The 19,864-nt window shown below is 43.6% G+C and overlaps 2 protein-coding genes across 6 annotated transcripts; one reads left to right on the top strand and one right to left on the bottom strand.

Moving 5' to 3' along the window:
* The first annotated feature begins 76 nt into the window (after nt 1–76).
* BBIP1 (BBSome interacting protein 1) lies at nt 77–2,773 on the top strand. 2 transcript variants are annotated; one of them, XR_001556184.2, is made up of 5 exons: nt 77–176; nt 254–435; nt 838–1,671; nt 1,837–2,046; nt 2,293–2,771. XR_001556184.2 is itself a non-coding variant. In XM_015867379.2 (3 exons), exons 1-2 carry the CDS (start codon nt 104–106, stop codon nt 421–423), a joined length of 243 nt encoding a protein of 80 aa, XP_015722865.1. In that variant the 5' UTR covers nt 77–103; the 3' UTR covers nt 424–435; nt 2,293–2,773. The 2 variants fall into 2 exon arrangements, 1 of the variants encoding a protein (XP_015722865.1); XM_015867379.2 differs by lacking the exons at nt 838–1,671; nt 1,837–2,046 and having other exon boundaries at nt 2,293–2,773.
* PDCD4 (programmed cell death 4) lies at nt 817–18,115 on the bottom strand. Of its 4 annotated transcripts, none has more exons than XM_015867376.2 (13): nt 15,583–15,797; nt 14,729–14,875; nt 13,336–13,430; nt 9,753–10,052; nt 9,099–9,193; nt 7,319–7,432; nt 6,865–7,086; nt 6,497–6,594; nt 5,031–5,145; nt 4,118–4,225; nt 3,164–3,274; nt 2,573–2,712; nt 817–1,575 (listed from the first exon to the last, which is right to left on the bottom strand). In XM_015867376.2, exons 3-13 carry the CDS (start codon nt 13,373–13,375, stop codon nt 1,515–1,517), a joined length of 1,404 nt encoding a protein of 467 aa, XP_015722862.1. In that variant the 5' UTR covers nt 13,376–13,430; nt 14,729–14,875; nt 15,583–15,797; the 3' UTR covers nt 817–1,514. The 4 variants fall into 4 exon arrangements, with proteins under 4 accessions (XP_015722862.1, XP_015722863.1, XP_015722864.1 ...); XM_015867377.2 differs by lacking the exon at nt 15,583–15,797 and adding an exon at nt 17,975–18,115 and having other exon boundaries at nt 1,401–1,575; nt 14,729–14,903; XM_015867378.2 differs by lacking the exon at nt 15,583–15,797 and adding an exon at nt 17,975–18,115 and having other exon boundaries at nt 1,401–1,575.
* Between the last annotated feature and the right edge of the window lie 1,749 nt (nt 18,116–19,864).

Below are 19,864 nucleotides of genomic sequence, written 5' to 3'. Positions count from 1 at the left end.
TAAGATTCCATAGCAGACAGCAGAGGGAAGCACACAGCCAGCACAGGGCGATGATGAGAAGCTGTTAAGAGCTTTATTGCTGTGTATCCGGTTAGACCCGCGCATGCGTGTGCGGTCAGACGGCGCCATCATGCCGGAGGGGAAGGGAACGATCCGGGAGGTGCTGCCCAAACAAGGTCCGGCCGGGGGTGGGACGGGGACACGGGCAATGCCTGCAGCCGGCTGATGTGTGCGGTGTGTGTGTGCTCCGCAGGGCAGCTGGCGGCGGAGGACACGGCCGGCATGGTGCTGTGCAAGCCCAAAGTGCTGCCCCTCAAGTCGGTGTCGCTGGAGAAGCTGGAGCAGCTGCAGCGCGCAGCGATGGAGGCGATGGAAGCGTCGCGGCCGCCCGAGGGCTCTGCGGGCTCCCAACCGCGGCCATAAGCGGAGTAACAGGTACGGCAGGGAGCGGGGGGACGGCAGGGAGAGGCGAGCAGCGGGCACGGCCCTGTGTGCTATTAGGAACGGCATGAACGTTGGGTGAGCGAGTGTGGAGCCGGCAGCTGCACTCACACCGTGTGGGTCACACCTTGTCTGTCATCTATTACTGCTCTTGTAACACCGAAGGGCAACCTGATCTATAAAGGTGTATGTTTGGTGGCCCTGCCAGGCAGGGGGTTGGAACTACATGATCCTTGAGGTCCCTTCCAACCCGGGTCACTCTGTGATTCTGTGTTGGTACCAAGTGCTGCACAGTGCTCGTGCTTCAGACACTGGAAGAGCGTAGAAGGCAAAAGACAGGCAGGACAGCTTCACAAAAAAATATTTTTAATATGCTTTTTTTTTTTTTTTTACCAGAATTTTTCACTTTTCCAGTTACATAGAAAAAAAGGAGCGGTTTGGTACGTGCTGGCTGGAACATCTCAAACTGACCAGTGGAACAGGTGAATTTGGCCAATGAGCCAGCGCGCTCTTCTTGGGCTCTTTAAGACAAAGAAACAGCTATTTTCCCTCCCAACGCACAGTATTTCATCAGCAGCAACTGAGGGGATGAGAGCAGCTCAACCTGAGCCCCTGCTAGAAAGCTCTGTACAGATCAGGGATTTATTTCCCATTGAAAACACTGTCCTTGAAAGAAACAGCGGCAGTCAGACGTGGATGCAAACATGGAATGATCACTTATGGCACTTATAAAAGGTAGCTTATCTGAAGGCACCGCCACAACGGAGCGGCCAGTTGGTCTGTTTGGATGCCCAAAGAAAGAACTTTTCTTTCTGAAATCTATAAAACTCTTAAAAAAAAAACAAAAACAAAAAAAAAAAAAACCAACTGATCTGTACCCAAAACACGTGCTCTTAAAAATATAGCAACTGTGCTAAGCAACTCGTAGAAATTTGGTATACAATACATGCATATACGTATATACAGGCACACGGACCAAAAAAGGCCTGTGTGTCTGTATATATCTATATAGATGCCTCTCTTTTGTCTCTTTCCCTTTCAACTTCTAAGGCTTCAGCAGTTGGTTCCGACATTCAGTAGCTTTCTAGTTTCAGCCGGCCTCCATCTCCTTCACTCACAAAGCGCTTCCTGCCCCTGGAAAACAACACAAAGTCTATTATCAGCAAGTCTGTGGTAGCATCACTTCTGTCAGTGGGAAGAATCTTCTCTTGGTCTCGAGTTAAATGTGAGGTGTGTGAGACTGAGCAAAATGATGAATCAGATAAAGAATCCTACACTATGTTATTCTCAAGAAGCTCTTCAGATTTCTCCTGTCCCTTTAACACTGAACATTACCATCTGTGCTTCCAAAAGCTGCTCGCTTGAAACCCTACAAATGACATTTTTCTACCCCAGACTGAAACACAAGCTCAAAACTCCTGTCTGTATATTCCTGAGAGCTGAAGCATCATGAAGCTTTTGTTGCAGCAATGACTTTCGGCCCTACCGAACCCTCAGTGCAAGCTGATGTCGAGATTCAAACTGGAAGATATTGAACAGACAGCATTTCTGGTGCAGAATATCATGGATAGTTTTAACATCGACATTTACACATCAAACTTAAAGGTTGTATTCTGACCAATAATACAGAATACCGAGAAGCTACAGTTAAGCAATAATAAAGCAGAAAACTCTACAATATTGGATGTATCTCACAGTTGCCTTTTTTAGTGTATGTAGAGCTTTTGCCACAGAAATGCCTGGTTGCTTTCTGACAAAAACCATGAGAATTGGTGTCTAATCCCAGAACTCTTATTAATTCAGTTTACAATGTTTAAACTGCTTTAAAACATGTTCTTTTTTCCCCTCCAGGTTTGTCTGCATCATTAAAACTCCTGGATCTTCCATCTCAGCACTGCGCTGATCTCTGCCAAGTGAGCAAAACTGAGAGGAGATGCAGGCCTTCATGTGCTGCAGCAGTCAGACACGCTGCCAGGGATTCCAACAGCAGCTTCCTTCCCTCACATATGTATCAACCCTGTTCTCTTTGTTCCTCCATCTCCCCTGGTCTCTGTACCAACCCGTCACACCCAGGTTATAAGATCCTGCTTCCAAACTGAGCTCCAGCACCTCTCTGTAATAAAACAAGTACCTGGAAGGACAAAGGTCTCTCAGTGGTTTGGAGATGATTCCAGCCTGAAAACATTCCTCCACAAACCGCTCGAGCACAGAATAGGAGTGTGGCACATCCAGGTTAATATCTGGTATTTCACAGTAAACTCGTTCGTAGCCCTGTAGTTTAAGAAAGCAAATAATTATTTGGTTGTTCTAAAATTACAATTTTTTAACCATCTTTTTGCACTCAGATGATGGCTTTTTGAATGCAGTTTCATGTATTCTTTAAGCTGTTTCAATCAACTGAAAGCAAAACACCTGCAAATTATACCTTGCTTTGCCACTAATACCAGCCAGTTCCAAGAGCTGGTGTTGCACAACAACACATCTATATGAACACACTGGCTGAGCATTTTAGCTTCTTAAAGTCAGAAATCCAGGCAGTACAGAATGTATACGACAGCCCAGCTGCCAGTAACACAAGGAAGAAGGATTAATTGCTCTGCCCTGTAGATAGAGGGCAGGCCACAGATCTCAAGGAGAGATGCAATAAATTACAACCAGTACTTAAAAGAAGATAGAAGCTACTTGAAAATCTTACCCAGCATTCTTTCAATGCCATACTTACTCTTTTCATTTGGTCCATAGTAATGACAGAAGACCTCGAGAGAGATTTCAGCAAATCCAGCATCATTTTAAAGGTCTTTTCTCCAGTAGACTCCAAAACCATCACGATTGCCTAAAACAAACCATGCAAGGCTTTTAATTAAAGGAAAACAGTGGTTTGAGTGCAGGTTGTGTATCAAAGTGCAAAAAAAGAGTGAATGTATTTCTGGGGAGACAAGTCCATTTGCTACAAGCAGTTCCAATTCCAGAATATTGTTATTTGAAAGGAAAGCAAAGCCTGATAAAAAGTTATTGGCATAAAGCTGAAAGGTATGAGAAAAGAGGAAGGACTGGGCAGAGTAAAGAACACTGCCTTGTTGGAGGGATACATAACTGGATCTGCATGGTTGCTGCAGCACAGATGGCAATTAATTTTGTATCCAACCATTTCAAGTGCAAACCAAAACTGCCTACTAGATACAGCAAAGATCTTTCTTGTATAGTCTGGTTCTGAGTTATCTCAGCCTTCTACAGAGATACTACATGGAACAATTCCAGCCTGCAAAGGAAACTATATCTTAACAAAAACAGGCAACACCCATTAGAATGCCCAGATGTCTGAAAACTGTTGTAACACGTAATTAAAAGGAAATAAACTCCAATACAACCTAGGGCTTTTGCTGGTATTCCTCAGCAGAAAATAAGCTAAGCTCTTATTTTTCAGGTATCAGTAATAGTCTGAACACAGCTAATTACCCAGCAAACAAAATAAAATTCTGGATCTTCCCAGAAGGACCAGCAGCTTATTTATTACACAACATACACACAGTGAGCACATAAACCATTAACTTTACATGAAGTAATTCAGTTACTTAAATAACATCAAAACTTGAAACTGAGCTTCAAGTTCCAGCTAAATGCATACCCACATCAAAACAACACCCGGCAGTCATTAAAGGGACTCATTTCTCCTTACTTCATATACAAGTTCATGGTGAAAATGGGGTACTTCCAGATCCTGAAGGCAACGTTCAGCTTCCAGCAGGTCTCCAGAAAGCAAATATTCTTTCAGCAGCATATCAATCTATTGCATTTTAAAACAAACAAAACCCATCACTAGTTAGATACAAGATTTAAAAGCTGCCAACTGTTCTGCTGATTGGTGATCAATCTAGTATCAAGCTAGTTCCTCAAACCTACAGCTAGAGTTCTAGTAAATGGAATTAAATTGAGATATGGGCAGGACCCTCAAACATACTGTAAGCCAGATACGTCTTTCTGTAACGTAACACAGATGTGCTACCACTAAAACTTTGCTTCAAGTGATGACTGCAAGTTTATCTTCTTGCCTGAACTCTTTATCATCTGCTACACTCACAGCTCAAGAGAATATAATGTGACTATTTATTTTAAACCTTCTGCCTACTTCGTAGCACAGATCTCCTAAGTTTTCTCAGAACTTCCTGACTTTTATTTTCAAGTTACTGCTGTGCTTTATTTTCTGGCATCAGTGACTAAGACTAATTTCATTTCATCTCTAATATTACTTCACCATTTTGTACTATAAACTCTCTACAAGTTAAATGCTTGAAGTTTAGCTTAAAGCAAGAACAGGTGTACACTTGCAGTGCAGCATATGAGCCAGTATGTTCCCTCCACTGATCACTAGGGATATCCACCTCCATCCACAAAATGATCCACATCAATTTTCATAACCTACTTCGTATAAAGTAAACTGAAATATGAATATTAAAAAAAAAAAAAGCAACACCAGACATCATTTAGCTGCAGGATATGTGGATATGTGCGTTTCTTTGCTCCGTCCCAACCAAGATAAGCTTAAACGAGGAGCATACTCTGCAGAGAAGAGACTTGTAGAAGTCAGCTACCTCTTTAACAAGGTGTTTCACAGACTGCTGGCCACCTCCCGAGCCCCACACATTGTCTATGCGCTTCCCACCCTTTGTCACGCTCAGCAACACGGTAGCTCGGTCCAGCGCAGCTCTAGAAAGTAAAAACAGTGTTTTAGGAAGTTAGGAAACTTCATTAGAAGACACCTGGAACATCCACAACAACCCCACCATATCTATCACTTTTCTTCAGTCAAAGTGATCCTGATTGGGAAGAGGTCACACCACCCTCACGCTCTTGGTTATACTGCACTAAGGACAGGGAATGATCCTGCAATGGCAGTAGGTCGGAATCATCAATTCAAAGGAAAGAACAGTTTCTTTGCCAGAGATGAATTGCATCCAGTCTGCTCCAAGAATTCAGCTTGGAGGTACATCTCAAAACAAGAGGTGTGAGTTGCTTCCATGCTCAAGAGTGGCTTTTGTACTGAAATAAATTTGCTATCTAAAGAACTGTGAGCCTTTAGAGTTCAAGGCAAAACAGCACTTCAGAAGGCAAATACGTAACTGCAAAGAGATGAGAAAACTAGAGTAGGTGAGAAAAAGAAGAAATGTCAGATCCAGTTAGGCACTATCCAGCAAGAAGGACCGGTTATCTCCCAATCCTCATATTAATGTTAGTGAAAAAACTATTCACTGAGATTTAACAAGCAGCAAAGACTGGCCATTTGTTTTGCAGTGAAACTGCAGTGGCAGCAAAACATCCCAGATGTGCAACACGCAGGCTAAGATCCTCCATACCACAGGAGAAACTGGAATAACAGACTAACAGCTTTCTCAGTGTGAACCCCCAAGTGAGGCAGCTGAGCACTGCCCTTCTTCCTAGAAGCATTCAGCTTTAATTGTAACAACAGAGCTTTTTTAATAAGAGTTCAGCACCTCATTATTGAAGTCTGAAACACTTATGGGAGAACAAACAATAAAAGCCCCTGACTGGTTATTACAATTTCTCTTCTCTCAGACCTTCCTTCAAACATCTAACCCCGAAACTGAAAACGTGTATTGATGAATAAAGTGCCACAGTCTAGGATAACACACTGCACAAACCTGAAACCTTTATGAAGCTAAGCACTTAATCCCTTGTGTATTTCACAACAGCTGCCCTGACGCTGTTACTCATTAGTCCCATTAAAGCCTTTTCTAAAGACAAAACCTTTTATAAGCACTTCTTGTTTCAGCTCAGGCTCCCCATTCAAAATTAAGTGGGACAACAAACCCAACAAACTGACCTAAAAGGTATCAATATGTTTTTAAGGCGCTTCAAGTGTTTCTTAGCTGACCTGAGTAAATCTGGGTTTTGTTGTTATTGCAGACTGTGCATTTCTGATCTCTTAACTCAGAATTGAACTCAGAGAACCAAATGATTTGTACCCCAAGTCCCAAATTCCTGATTTTCTTAGGCATTTGAAATAGAAAACCATAGCTGTGGACAGCAAGAAACTTACCGAGCTTGGATGCAATCCACAGTGCCTTTGTAGCCATCTATGTAAGTATTGCTCAAAATCCCATCTCCAACAGCCCTAGCAATAAACTGGCCCACCAACTAAAACAAAACAGAAGCACTTTTAAGTAGAAGTTGAATCTGAAAACAGTTTTAAGCAGACAAATACAATATGCTTGGTTTTCTGATTTTATATATTTTTATCTCAAAGTAAAAGCACAGCCTGGGAAACTGGATACAGGGACTACAAACAGGAAGATTCTCCATAGCTGTTTTTCCATATACAGTCTTACTTCATTTTGCGTGATTAATTTTAGGCACAATTTAAAAGGAAAAACTTTTGACAACCAACATAAAAATCTGCCAACCTACCTGTGGTGCCCTGGGAGAATCCAACACCAATTCAGGTAGATCTTTAAGCAGTCTGTCAAATGATTTTTCCACATCAGTTTTGCTTACTACTGTCCCACAAAGGTCAGAGATAAGCTTAGATGTCATCTCCCTGTGACTAGCCTTCCCCTCTAACGCCAAGGAAACAGCCAGCACTGGCACACTGTATTTCATTTCACCGAGGTTTAAATCTTTCAGCATCTCCTAAAATAAAATTTGTAAAACAAAACAGATTAAGATCTCACCATTTTAATACTATAGAAATGTAAGTTATTAACAAATATTTACACAATACATGCTTCTACCCATGTAATGAATATAACTGCTTTGGTATTCCTATGCACATTTCTGGCACACACTCATTTACAAGCACCTGGGACTCACTTGTACACTATAAGCTTGCCCCCTAAATTAAGTGTAAAGGCACATGACATACCGAAACCTCGTTAGTATCTCCATGTTCAAAATATTCCTGTATGATCGGTGTTAAAGTTTTTTCAAATGCTCTTTCATCCAGAGGTAAAACTACTGTTTCATAGACACAATTCTCCTATTTCAAAAGGAAACAAAAACATAAAGACTTTTGTAAACAAGTGCAAACAGAGTCAAAACAATCTACATCTCTAATGCTTTAGTCCTCATAGTCAGTATTCCACCAGAAAATGTCAGATTATGTCTCTATGGTTGAAGTGTGCACAAGGCCAGCTATATGTCATACTTCTTGTATTTTGAGTTTAGTGTTAATTGAGCTTACTGCTAAATGACAGTAAATACTCCTAGCATTCTTCTGACACCATGTGAACACAGAATCAAGTACCCTGGTACTCAAGGGAGGGTGATAGAAACTCCTATCCCAGCCCAGCAGAGTCATCAGTTCCACAAGATATAACTTTTAGCAACCCTCCCTACAACCAATGTTCCTGTCCCTACCAGCACGCCTGCTTGTTTTCCCTCTTCCCTGGAGGACCTTCATGATCAGACAAGTGACAGCATGCATAGATCTGCCAGACACAGCAAAGCACTTCCAGAACACCCTTAAGCCAAATTATTCCCTAACAGGAAAACATTACACAACAACTGGTCCTGAAGAGTTCTAGCATGGCCAGGACTCCCCACTATGATTTATTTCCTCATAGACTACAGAACGTTTGGAGTAATATTAGAGATTGCTGCAGTCTCAAAGAAATTTCCAGCAAATACTTACAGAAAAGAAATATTCTAGGATCAAGAATTACAGCAGAAGCTCAAAGGCCTACTCTTCTATCATATCGCTTCATTTACAATCTTAGAAAAGCTAAGCAGGCAGGAGTTTAATGCAATTCTCAGTTTTCATACAAACTTATTTTATGCAATCACCAACTTCATTTTCAATAGCTACCTCTGCTAATCTGTGATGAACTGGTGGAAGAAGTGATTCTGAAAGAAGATTCTGACATACCCACAGAGCATCATGTCAGCAGCTATGGCTACAAATAAAAGCTGCAGCTCAAAAGACACCACCATCACTCTGCTGTTGTTACACAAACTTTATTTATGGTCTCACAAATGCATCTGTTGCAGAGACATCAGTAATCCATGTCTGTAATCTCAGGGTTTTAATCTGACAAATTTATTTAGGAAACGCTGCTTTCTTTTTGTTGTTGTTGATAATATAGCTGTAAGGTAGAATCTTCCATAACATATCCTAAATACATGTAAATAAACAGAAAATCCAGGTCCTCAGCTTCATGGTACCTTTAACTGTTTGTACCAAGATGATATTATATCCACAGTGTTAGGGATACAAAGAAGAGAGAAATCCTTAAAAGGTAACAGATAAACTCCCAGCTGCAATCTGTGCTGCACTTTAACATGGTGCCTGCTTGCAACTCAGAGCAGCACTGCAACACTCAGCTCCATGAGAACCAGCAAGGAAAGAACACGCCTGGGAAAAACACACTGTCTAGTGTCTAGTCTATACAAAACCATGACACTAGTCAAGTACAGAAGGAGGGCTTGGGTGTAAGACCTATGAATGCTATCTACTGCAGCACTTCTACACCAGTCATCTTTAAGACAGTAATCCATTCTTAAACAAAAAAAAACAAGTACTTAATAGAGCCGGTCAAACACCCATTTAACCTGTGAGGTGAAACATTTATTAATATGAGCATCACAGTAATTTTAATTAATATAAAATCAAAACAAGCACTGAGCAAAGAAGTCTGTTGGCCTACCTGGTCATCATCATAATTAGGATCCTTAATATCTACTTCTTCCACATCATACACTTGACCTGGTGTTCCCCAGACTCCTTTACCACCTGCTCCACCTGGCAAAATAGAGAACAGTGAGCAACTAAGAAAGGACAGACAGTTCACAAACAAGACTTGAAGTCAACCCAACACTCATTCACACACAGCTGTGCCTGTGGCCACTGACTCCAGCAACATATGCAGAAAATGGCAAGAGAATCTGTATGACACGTTCAGCAGCTAGTCTCTTCATCACTTTCTACTATGATATTAGAAGCGGCGTGCACAGAAGTGCACAAGAATTACTGAACTTTTTAATACAGTTACTGCACTTTTAAATATAGTCAAGCCTTCGGTTTATGTTAGTAACAGTTCTGTGAACCACATGACCACAACAGTTCAGGCCCATGTATTCAATTTACTAATAAAAGACACTTAAAAGTCTGAAGTTACTTAACAATACACACAATTTTCCCCTGGTAAGATTCCTATTAGCTCCTATTGTCACTACGTAACAAAGAACCAAATGCCTGTACAAACACTGTGGGTTGCAAATACAGTTCTCAATAAAAACACCACCATTACATTCTGGACAGAATCTTTATTACAATGCTCTCACCACCAAACTACACCAACCTTTCTTTGGCAGACCTCTTCCTTTCCCAGATCGGGAGCGCCTGTCCAGGACTTTCCCCTTTGGGCTTGTTGGTACGACCAGCCCAGCCTTCTGCGTCTCTCCATTCTCACTAACAGAGTCTCCTCTCCCAGAATCTCTAGAAGAGTTCTTCCTCAACCGCCTCTTTGCTTTAGCATTTATTTTGGCTTCAGTAATTGAAGTTGCAGGAATCCAATTGCCATTGATTTCAGTCTTTCGTTCCTCAGACCCACCATTTTCTTCATCACCGGAAAACAGAGCATCACTCAGATTCTCGACTTCTTAAAAAGACAAAGTGAAAAATCTGTCATTGTTTTGAACTGTTTTATGTTGAAATACCACAACACGCTGCATTTAAAATGGATTACAACATTATATAGTTGTATATATAGTTGTATATCTTATTTCCAGCAGATAAATGGTGATGTTTTATTTAGATGTGTCTACACATCACAGTAATAAGGAGTTCCTTATCCCCCTAGCACACACTACCCACAATCTAAACAGAGCTTATGTTAGTAGCTAGAAATCAAACGAATAAACCATTTATAAACAGGTAAACCACAGAAGACTCCACCCTTGTTAAACAATTTATCAGAATTCCACAGTGCATAAGATCCATGAGACTGGTTATCGCTCCACCCACTCAGTTCTTGTTTTGAAAGAAAACAACTGTCAATGCAGTGAATTTTCTAACAACTCAGTGACACTGAATAGTCAGCAAAGGGACTTGTTAATTAACTTCCTAAATCACCAACCAACGTTCCTCTCATTCGAGGAATTTCAAGCACAGCTCACCATCTGGAAAATCAATGACTTAGACACACAAGAACACGTGTATGAGATTGCTTTAATTTCTCTTCTTGAAGTTAAGAAAGAAAAAAAAAAAACAAGGAAAAAAAAAAAAAAGCTGTTTAATATAAAACTTGGAGAGTTTGAAAACAAAGACTCAGAATAAATAACATATTCTGAAACAACATGATCTCACTTCCCCAGGGACTGTTCCTTATTGTCTGCTAAGTCAAGCCTGTTTCTAAGTCACCACGGTTTATTCCTCACTGCAGCCATAGGTAACAGGTAACTAAGTAGCTCTGCCTCCTATTAAAACACCCTCTGTGTAATGAAAAATTCCCTCACAACACCCATAAATGTTTCAGGACAATGAGAAGCACAATAATGTCACTCCTTTGTGAAGTCAGATCCAAATTTTATATGCGGTCTTATTTCACAAAGAATCTTCCCACACAAACTCTGTGGATCAGCAGAATGTTTTAAGTGCCAAAGTCTTTGTAATTTCTTCATCTTCCTCAACTCATGAAGATGAAAAATAATAATAAAGAAAAGCAATTGAGGACCTGTTTTACATTCCACTCTTGTGAGTCCTTGCGAATTAGAAGACACACAGAATCACAGAATGACCTGGGTTGGAAGAGACCTCAAGGATCATGTAGTTCCAACCCCCCTGCCTGGCAGGGCCACCAAACATACACCTTTACTAGATCAGGTTGCCCAGGGCCCCGTCCAACCTGGTCTTGAACACCTCCAAGGACGGGGCATCCACAACCTCCCTGGGCAGCCTGTTCCAGGGCCTAACCACTCTGCAAGTGAAGAACTTCCCCCTAACATCCAACCTAAATCTTCCCTCTTTTAACTTAAAACCATTTCCCCATGTCCTGCTAAGGACCCACACAAAGGCGACAACCTAAGCTCTGCTATGCAGCCTCCTTTTACTGTGATAGGAGACTCACAGATATAACTCACAGCCCCAACTCAAGGATGCACACTGATGTTGCACACAGGAGTTGCTTTTCCAGCTGTGCCAAACCTGCTTCACAGAAAGGTTCACAGCCATAAGCCCAGAATATGGAGAATATTTTAAACTACGATTTCAGTGTAGCTGTAATATATTACTTTACCATTCCAATACATTCTAATTAAAAATGACCATTTGACGATAGCTCCAGAATTGCATTTTTTCATTTCAAAACTGTTTTATGAAAATGGGTTTTGAAAGCAAAGTACACTAATAAAACATTTCCATCCTCAAAGTGTTTACCCATATCAAAGGGGATACTACACTACAAAATGATGGCAGCGTGACGCAACTGCCTCCTTCATGATCAAAGAACCACCATTAGGTACTGGAGAACACGGATGCGTGGCTGAGCAATAATGCACTCACTCCTGTATAAGCCTCATCTTTCCACTCAATATTCCTACAAAAGTATTCCCTTTAAGCTTGCAGCCAGCTAAGAGAAAAACCACTCACCCTGTACAGAAAAATGTTCCCACAACAAGCCTTTTGTCTAATATTTTAATACTACAATGCAAGGTTTGCATAAAGCCAGCACAGGGCAAAAAAGCCAAGCTGAAGAGAACAGGATTCCTTCCATTAATTCCCCAGAGAGCCTTGCTCATGACCAGCCCATCTCAGATAACCAAACTAGAGCTCTAAACCCAGCCCAGCCTCCCATTCATTTCTCCAGTTTAGACAGCACGCTCCGCTGATCACTGAATTCTCCCTCAGTGTTCAAAGGAAATGGTCACCAATTAACCAATGCAAGTCACTCCTTGCTCTGACTCCTAAGGAGAAAAGGAAGGCTGCAGCACAGTCTCCACACACCATCCTCATTCCAGGTTTGAGACCAAATGAAAATCTTCACAGCCTACGTGACTTAAAAATTGCACATTGTATTACATTTATTATTCAATATCTACAACTTGGAGCTGCAGCCTCTTTCTCCCCAGTGCTGTGACCTACTGCCCCCCACTATTAGTTACCTTATTAATCTGGAGAAAACGGATTAATGTTACACTAATTTTGAAATCATATATACATATATATATGTGTGTGTGTGTGTATAAAATATATACATAAAACTATGTGCATGTTTTCAACTTTTCACTTTTGCATCATATCACCTATGCACAGACATACAAGCAAGAACATGTCCTGTGCACTTTAAGGCGTTACTTGCCACGTATTAAGAAGTTATCCATATTGTTCTTGTTAACCTGCTAGAAAGCCCAGCAGACAGTTAAAACCTGTGGTGCTGTGCAGCAAGAAGCACCAGAAAGTACTCAGGGATATGATTTAGTGTAGGGTTGTTAGAGTTGGGGTACTGGTTAGGCTGCGGTTGGACTTGATGATCTTCAAGGTCTTTTCCAACCTGGGTAATTCTATGATTTTAACATTCAGCAAGTACTTCTCTACCCACACAAGTTCCATTTGACCAAATCAGATCAGTTTAAATATCTCATAGCGTCTCCTCTACTACCCAAATGTTATTCTAAAATGCTGAAAAGCAACCTACTACAGTGGAGTTCATAGGAAGAATGAAGCAACTTCAGCCGTGTCACACACCATCTTAACCTATACTATACTATGGATATAATCAAGCAGGATACTGTGATACACAGATGAAATAACAACTCTGTAAACATGTGATGAAGACGTATATTATTATTATTTAAAATATTAACATGAAATGCAATTTACAACAGAAAACAGCTCAGGTTAGATAAGCAATTGTAGGTAAAACTAATACTGAATGCATGACTTACCTACTGTGCTGACGTAAACATGCTGCTTTTCTATCTCCATAGCTGCTGAACAGAACAGGCAATGAAATGTAGTTGTAACGTTTTCCCTTCAAGGCCTAAACAAAAATGGAGAAGCTCAGCGTGAAGAAAAACACTAGACTAAATCCTGAAGGAATAAAGAGCTACAAAGGCTTCACCCACCCCAAAGTTTTTAAAGTTATAATTAACTCCCAGTATCCACTGAAAAATTCCTGGGAAGGTAAAGGATGTAACATGAGAAAGCACCACCTTTAAACACGTCTATTTAAGCCTTGATGTCTTAGCACTTGTCAGTTCAGCTGCTTATAAAGGTGGAACCAGGATAAAAGCCATTACGTTCAGGATAAAAACCCTCCATATGTTACTTTCTTAAGTTGATAATTCACCTCTATCAACTCAAGACTGTTCACTTCTGCAGAGCAGTTATCTATATAAGCACACAACATTAATGCTATAATTGCATCCATAAGACAAACAGTCTGCAGGTTGAACTATAGCGATAAAACGATCCCACTTCATCGAGTTCAGACAAACCTTTAGAAAACAAGACATTTTTAATTCCTCCCTTTGGGAACACAGCTTTTATATTTCACAGTATGACACAGAATCACAGTGTGACCTGGGTTGGAAGGGACCTCAAGGATCTTGTAGTTCCAACCCCCTGCCTGGCAGGGCCACCAAACATACACCTTTACTACATCAGGTTGCCCAGGGCCCCGTCCAACCTGGTCTTGAACACCTCCAAGGACGGGGCATCCACAACCTCCCTGGGCAGCCTGTTCAAGGGCCGAACCACTCTACTAGTGAAGAACTTCCCCCTAACATCCAACCTAAATCTTCCCTCTTTTAATTTAAAACCATTTCCCCGTGTCCTGCTATTGTCAGCCTTTTACCAAATGACCACAGGTAACTATGAACAAGCTCACCACCACCTTTACATACACTAAATCAGAGCAGCCTCATGACTCCCCACACACCTTTTTAGCAGCAAGGTTTTCACTAATCATCCTGTAGCACTGCAAATATCATCATATGTGCCCATCTCACCAGAAAGAAGTGGCACTTCTTTCAGTTTCTCACCTTTTCCTGCCCTGAAAACTGCTCACAGTTGAGCTGTCAGATTGTGACACCATACGACATCCCTCCCTTCCGCTTTTCTTCCCTTGTTTTTCCCTCTTGTGCCCACTTTCCTACCACAGAACTATTAACTGCCCATGATTCATCACAGACCGTTGAAAACAAAGTAACCGTTTTAGGGCACAGCACTGAGCTTTCACGATCTGCTTATTTCTCAACATCTGTCTCAACAACTTAATGGACTAAGAAGTCCTCCCCAGCCCACAGCTTTTATTAAGTAAATATGCTCCAGCCTTACCTCAATTGATCATTCAGGAGTTCCCAACCTTGCCGGTTACTGCTGATTGCAGGCCTCCTCGTGCAGACTTCAGTCTAACCGGAGCAAATTACCTTGTAAGAACAGCTTTGTCCTTCCTAGTGGAATGTTCCATCTGTTGGTCCACCTCTTGCAAAAAGCAGACAAAACACAAAGCCTGCATTAAACGACAATCAAGAGGAAGGCATTCACCATTAATAACAAGGAGGCGGAGGCGCTTTTTCCTCATGGAGCCCTAACTGAAATCCTCCACATCTGGCAGCCTTACAGCCAGCACAGCCCCCATATGCCGTGCTGCGGGGACGCAGCACCCCGCTTTGTGTGTAACTAGGACGTGGAATAACCGAGTTCCACCATCCCCGTTGCTATGCCGACCGGGAGCCGTGCTCAGCCCCACGATCACAGAATGAGCCGGGTTGGAAGGGACCTCAAGGATCATGTAGTTCCAACCCCCCTGCCTGGCAGGGCCACCAAACATACGCATTTACTAGATCAGGTTGCCCAAGGCCCTGTTCAATCTGGTCTTGAACACCTCCAAGGACGGGGCATCCACAACCTCCCTGTGCAGCCTGTTCCAGGGCCTAACCACTCTCCTAGTGAAGAACCTCCCCCTACGCGATGCCTCCTCCCAGCCCCGCTCTAATTCCAACCCGTCCATTTTATCACGGTTCGGCTCACTCCCGGCTCTATCTCACTGCATTACACCACACGGAGCCGCTCGGCACCTCCCTCCCGTCTCTCTCTCACACCCGCTGCCGCCTTTGGCACCACTCTGGGCCCGCCCCGCGCCTCAGGCCCAGCGCCACCACAACGCGCAGCGCCCCCTCAGGGGTTACCTCAGCGATGGGTCCGGGGAGCCGCTCCACACCGCGGCTCAGCTCGGCCCCGGGTACCCTGCAGATACCCTACGGGCAGCCTGTAGGCAGCCTACGGGCAGCCTGCCGAGCCCCTGCCGCCGAGGTGGGACCGTTACGAGCGGCAGCTCGGCCGGTTCGATTGCACTGGGCTCGGCCCGGCCCCGCCCCCAGCCCGCGCTGCGTCTCTGCTTGTTTTTGTTTTCTTCCCCCCAGCGACACGGCGCAAAGCGGAGCCAACGATTGGCTGAATCCCGCCCGCCTTAGCAGCCAATCGGAGGGCGGAGGGAGAGGAGGGTGGGCGGGGCATCGGCCTGAGGGAAAGGAAAGGGACGGCGGGGGGGAAGGAAACATGGCGGCCGTGTCGGCGGGAAGGGGGATGGGGGTGTGCAGCGTTTCTGCGTTGCCAACTGGGGACAGGGAAGGGTCGGGCCCTGTTCGCTTCACACAGCACCCCTCTGGCCCTCCTAAGCTGTGTGGGTGTCACAGGTGCTCGTGAACACACCACGACTGCCCCAAAGCAGGCGGCTTTTTGTGGGGTCTGTGAGGAAAGCTGCTCACACACGTTCCTCCACGTTGATAACCAACCCATGTGTCGATAACCAGCCCATGTGTCCATAACCAACCCATGTGTCCATAACCAACCCATGTGCCCCTAACCAACCCATGTGCCCCTAACCAACCCATGTGCCCCTAACCAACCCATGTGTCCATAACCAGCCCATGTGTCCATAACCAGCCCATGTGCCCCTAACCAGCCCATGCGTCCGTAACCAACCCATGTGTACCCATTCACTGCCTCCCAGATTTTCTGCTTCAAATCAGTGTGCACTAACCCTGTTTATTCTATACGCAGCGCCTAAGGCCAGGCACCTGATTACAGGTGACAGCCTGTTTTATTGTCAAGTGCTCTGCCTTCACTCAGCCCCTCCTCAAAGCTCTGTGAGCCGTTGTTCTTCCCTTACAGTTTGCTCCTGCTGAGAGCCCAGCAATGTTTGGTGCCCTGAGCAGCCGTTCTGCCTCAGTGCTTGAGCACTGCAGGGTTCCTCAGCTGCCAGCCAGGGAATTACAACGTTACAGCCTGACTTTTGTTGTTTCTGGGGTTTTTTTTACATATTATTCCAATGTATTTCTACCCCAGATCGGTCTGAACCGCAGCCAAACTTCCCCTTGTGTAAGAGCTTCTGAGTTCACTTATTGGCCCTGCTCGGCATGAATCATCAGAAGGAAGTTTAAGAACCAAAACAACAGTGATCTCTTAAAGGACTGTGAGCCGTGATTGCTGTGTTTTTAGTGATAAACACTTCCCCCCACCAGACACGATGGAAAGAAAATCTTTCTTGTTTGTGATAGCTCTGGGTTCCAGCCATGTTACAGGCAGGACAGCTTAGCGTGCTCACATAAGCCTTTCTTCATATAAGGGGCAGCCTCAAAGGATGTTGTTTCGCTCATCAATCAAACAATAATTCCTAATTTCTCTTTGCACCTTGGCTGCCTGGGATGTGACGCTACATTGTCATCACTGAGATGCGGAAAACAGAATCTATCCATTAACAAAGACTGTGGAATTCAGCTTCCCCGCAGCAAGACAGCAGAGGAGCTGAATGATTCTGCAGCCAGGAGAGATGACTGAAGGTGCGGTGATACAGTAACAGGAACCTGCACAAGAGAAGATGCCACAAAATAACACCTCAGTGCATCCTGCCCCTTTGCTACTACCTGTTCTAAAGCCTTCTGTAAAATTACTGGAGGATTTTATGGTGAAATTTAGGGCCCAAAAGCTGTCTGATTCAATCAGAAGAAGAGGAAAGCTCCTGAACCAACCAGCACACCTCCAGACAAGGAAATGGCATGTTTTTCCTTTCTTCTGCTGCATGTTTCTATTAGCAGCCTGACTATCAACCACTGAAAACCTTGTCTGGATTTGACAGTACAAACCTTCTGATTTCTAAAACACTAAGACCTGAAAAAGGACTGATGTGCATGCAAGATTACTGGTGTCTTGCTGTTGTATCAAACAGACTACTCAAATATATAATCATTTTGCCTTTTTTGCCTCAAAACTTGCATGGTAAAGAGACATGGTTCATCTCACGTTAATCTCCAGGCTGTAGGGAGCAGCTTGCTCCTTCCCACTTCCCTCCCTGGCCGTATGAACAGCACTCAATCTCCATAAGAACAAGAGGGCAGAATCTCACTCCCCCCTTCCCATCTACAGCTCAAACTCAAGGAAAAAGAAAAAAAGAAAAAAAAAAAAAAAAAAAAAAAAAAAAAAAGGAAAAAAGGAAAAAAAAAACCTAAAACCAAACCCAACTCCTGACCAGTGCCCAGCTCCCATGCAAGCTGCAGTGTATCCGCATGCAGCCCAGGTTACCTGCACTGGGAGCTTCGCTGTGCCACGCCGTGCCTTGCCACGCAGGAACTGCTGGGATTCCTTCCTGCCCTCCCACCTGGAGCAAACTGCTGGGAGAGAGGCGAGCAGGTCACTTCCCAGCTCTCTTCCTCCCTTAACGCTGGCTGGGTTGTTTTCAAACTCTCCCCTCCCTTTCTCACATGTTGGCCAAACCCTCCCAGAACACCCAGGGGAGGGATCCTCTGGCTGCAGTTCCCCAAAACACGTGGAGAACCCTTCCCCCAGCCCTGGGTTAGGGGCACACACACCCAGCACCCGCCTGCTGCCAGCCTTTGCTTTTCAGCCCACTTCAGCAAGATTCACACTGTTTATTTGCCCTCCAGCACCCAGAGAGCAGTGATAAGCAGAGAAGCTGTGTTTACTTCAAAACATCGCCCAGCATTTTCTTTGCACTCCTCGGTGTGAGTTTTTTCAGAGTTCTGCTTTCTGTTTTGATTGTCTTCAAAAGCCAGCACCTGTGATGCTGACGCCTCAGCAGTTCTGCTTCATTACAATATGCTCTGCTGCAGTGACAGTTAGAATATAGATTTCCACACATAATGCAGACAACAAAAGCATACCGAGTCTGCTAAATCCATCTGCTCTGTTCACTTGCCTGTCTCTTGGCCTTCTGGTTTCTTTTCCTTCCTTGCACTTTCATTTGCATCTTCTGCACTGGTTTCAAGGTGCCTTCTTCAAATGAACTGCAAGCACAGCAATCCTATTCCTCACCAGTCAGCATCAGCTCCAGGTTGAAAGGATACCGAAACACGCCTTCACTTTTTTAATGCTCATTAATTAGAGTTGCTTCTGAACATCCTCCTACAGCTCCATACATGAGCTGGCAACAGCGCTGCAGCTCCATCCTGCATCTGCAGCCCCTGCCCAGGATGGGCACACAGGGGGGATGCAGGTCACATCTGTCTGGGTGTGGAAGCTCAAATGTCACTTGCTGAGATGGTTTTGGACAAACACAGCCTCTCTCTGCCATGGCTTTCCAGGACTTGTCCCTGACAGTGCACAAAAACCTTTCCTCCTTTATGTTTCTGAGAGCACCTTCCTGTCAGGCAATTTGGATTCGGGTTTGCTCTGTATAGCCATTTCAGACATGTCTTCTCTGTGTTACAGTTGTCATCTGTTTATTCTTGCCTTAACAAAGACAATCACGCCTCTGAAAAGACATTTTACTAGGAAGGAAGGGCTGAACTTGTGAAATGTGCAAAGAAATGGAGCATTTGATTGGCTGTAAAGAGTTCCAGATAGTGAGTTCATTTCAAAGCTAACAACCCAAAACGTGTAATAGTGTAATACTTCAGAATAATTGCCCTTTTCTTACTGGTTTACTGCAGGAGAAAATCTTCAGGAGCCCTTTATAACAAACAAGCTGTGTTATTGCCTTTTAATTATTATTTGACAAATGGAGGTACTGTGATAAATAAATCACGTGCCTGTGTTTTGTGTGTGTGTAATCACATGCTCCATACTTATATTGACAGAAGCTTACAAAATATTTACCTATGTGCATAGGACCGGCAGGAACTTTTGAGCCACCACGTCTCCTATCACGAGCAACATGTGATATAATTCCTTTCATAAACTAAACAAGTTCTGTCCTCAAAGCAATTCAATACATTGTGTGTATGACTGCAGCTGGGAGGCTGTTCCTCCCGGATCATTAGCAGTGATCAAAATGTCTAATGCATCTTTTTTGCTCACTTTTCACTAACACTGGCCTTTAGCACCACTAAGTCTTTCCTCACCCTCCCTGAGAGAGATATTTCCACGATGTATTTACAGAGAGAAATCCTCCTGGTTGCAAAATCAAGCAGGCGAGCCTCTCCTTGGGTACACCCAGCTTTCACTGCAGCCTGG

The sequence above is a fragment of the Coturnix japonica genome, chromosome 6, assembly GCF_001577835.2.
Source record: "Coturnix japonica isolate 7356 chromosome 6, Coturnix japonica 2.1, whole genome shotgun sequence".
Lineage (NCBI taxonomy): Eukaryota > Metazoa > Chordata > Aves > Galliformes > Phasianidae > Coturnix > Coturnix japonica.
The sequence above is the reverse complement of the archived record's forward strand: the minus strand, read 5'-3'. Positions and strand labels throughout refer to the sequence as shown.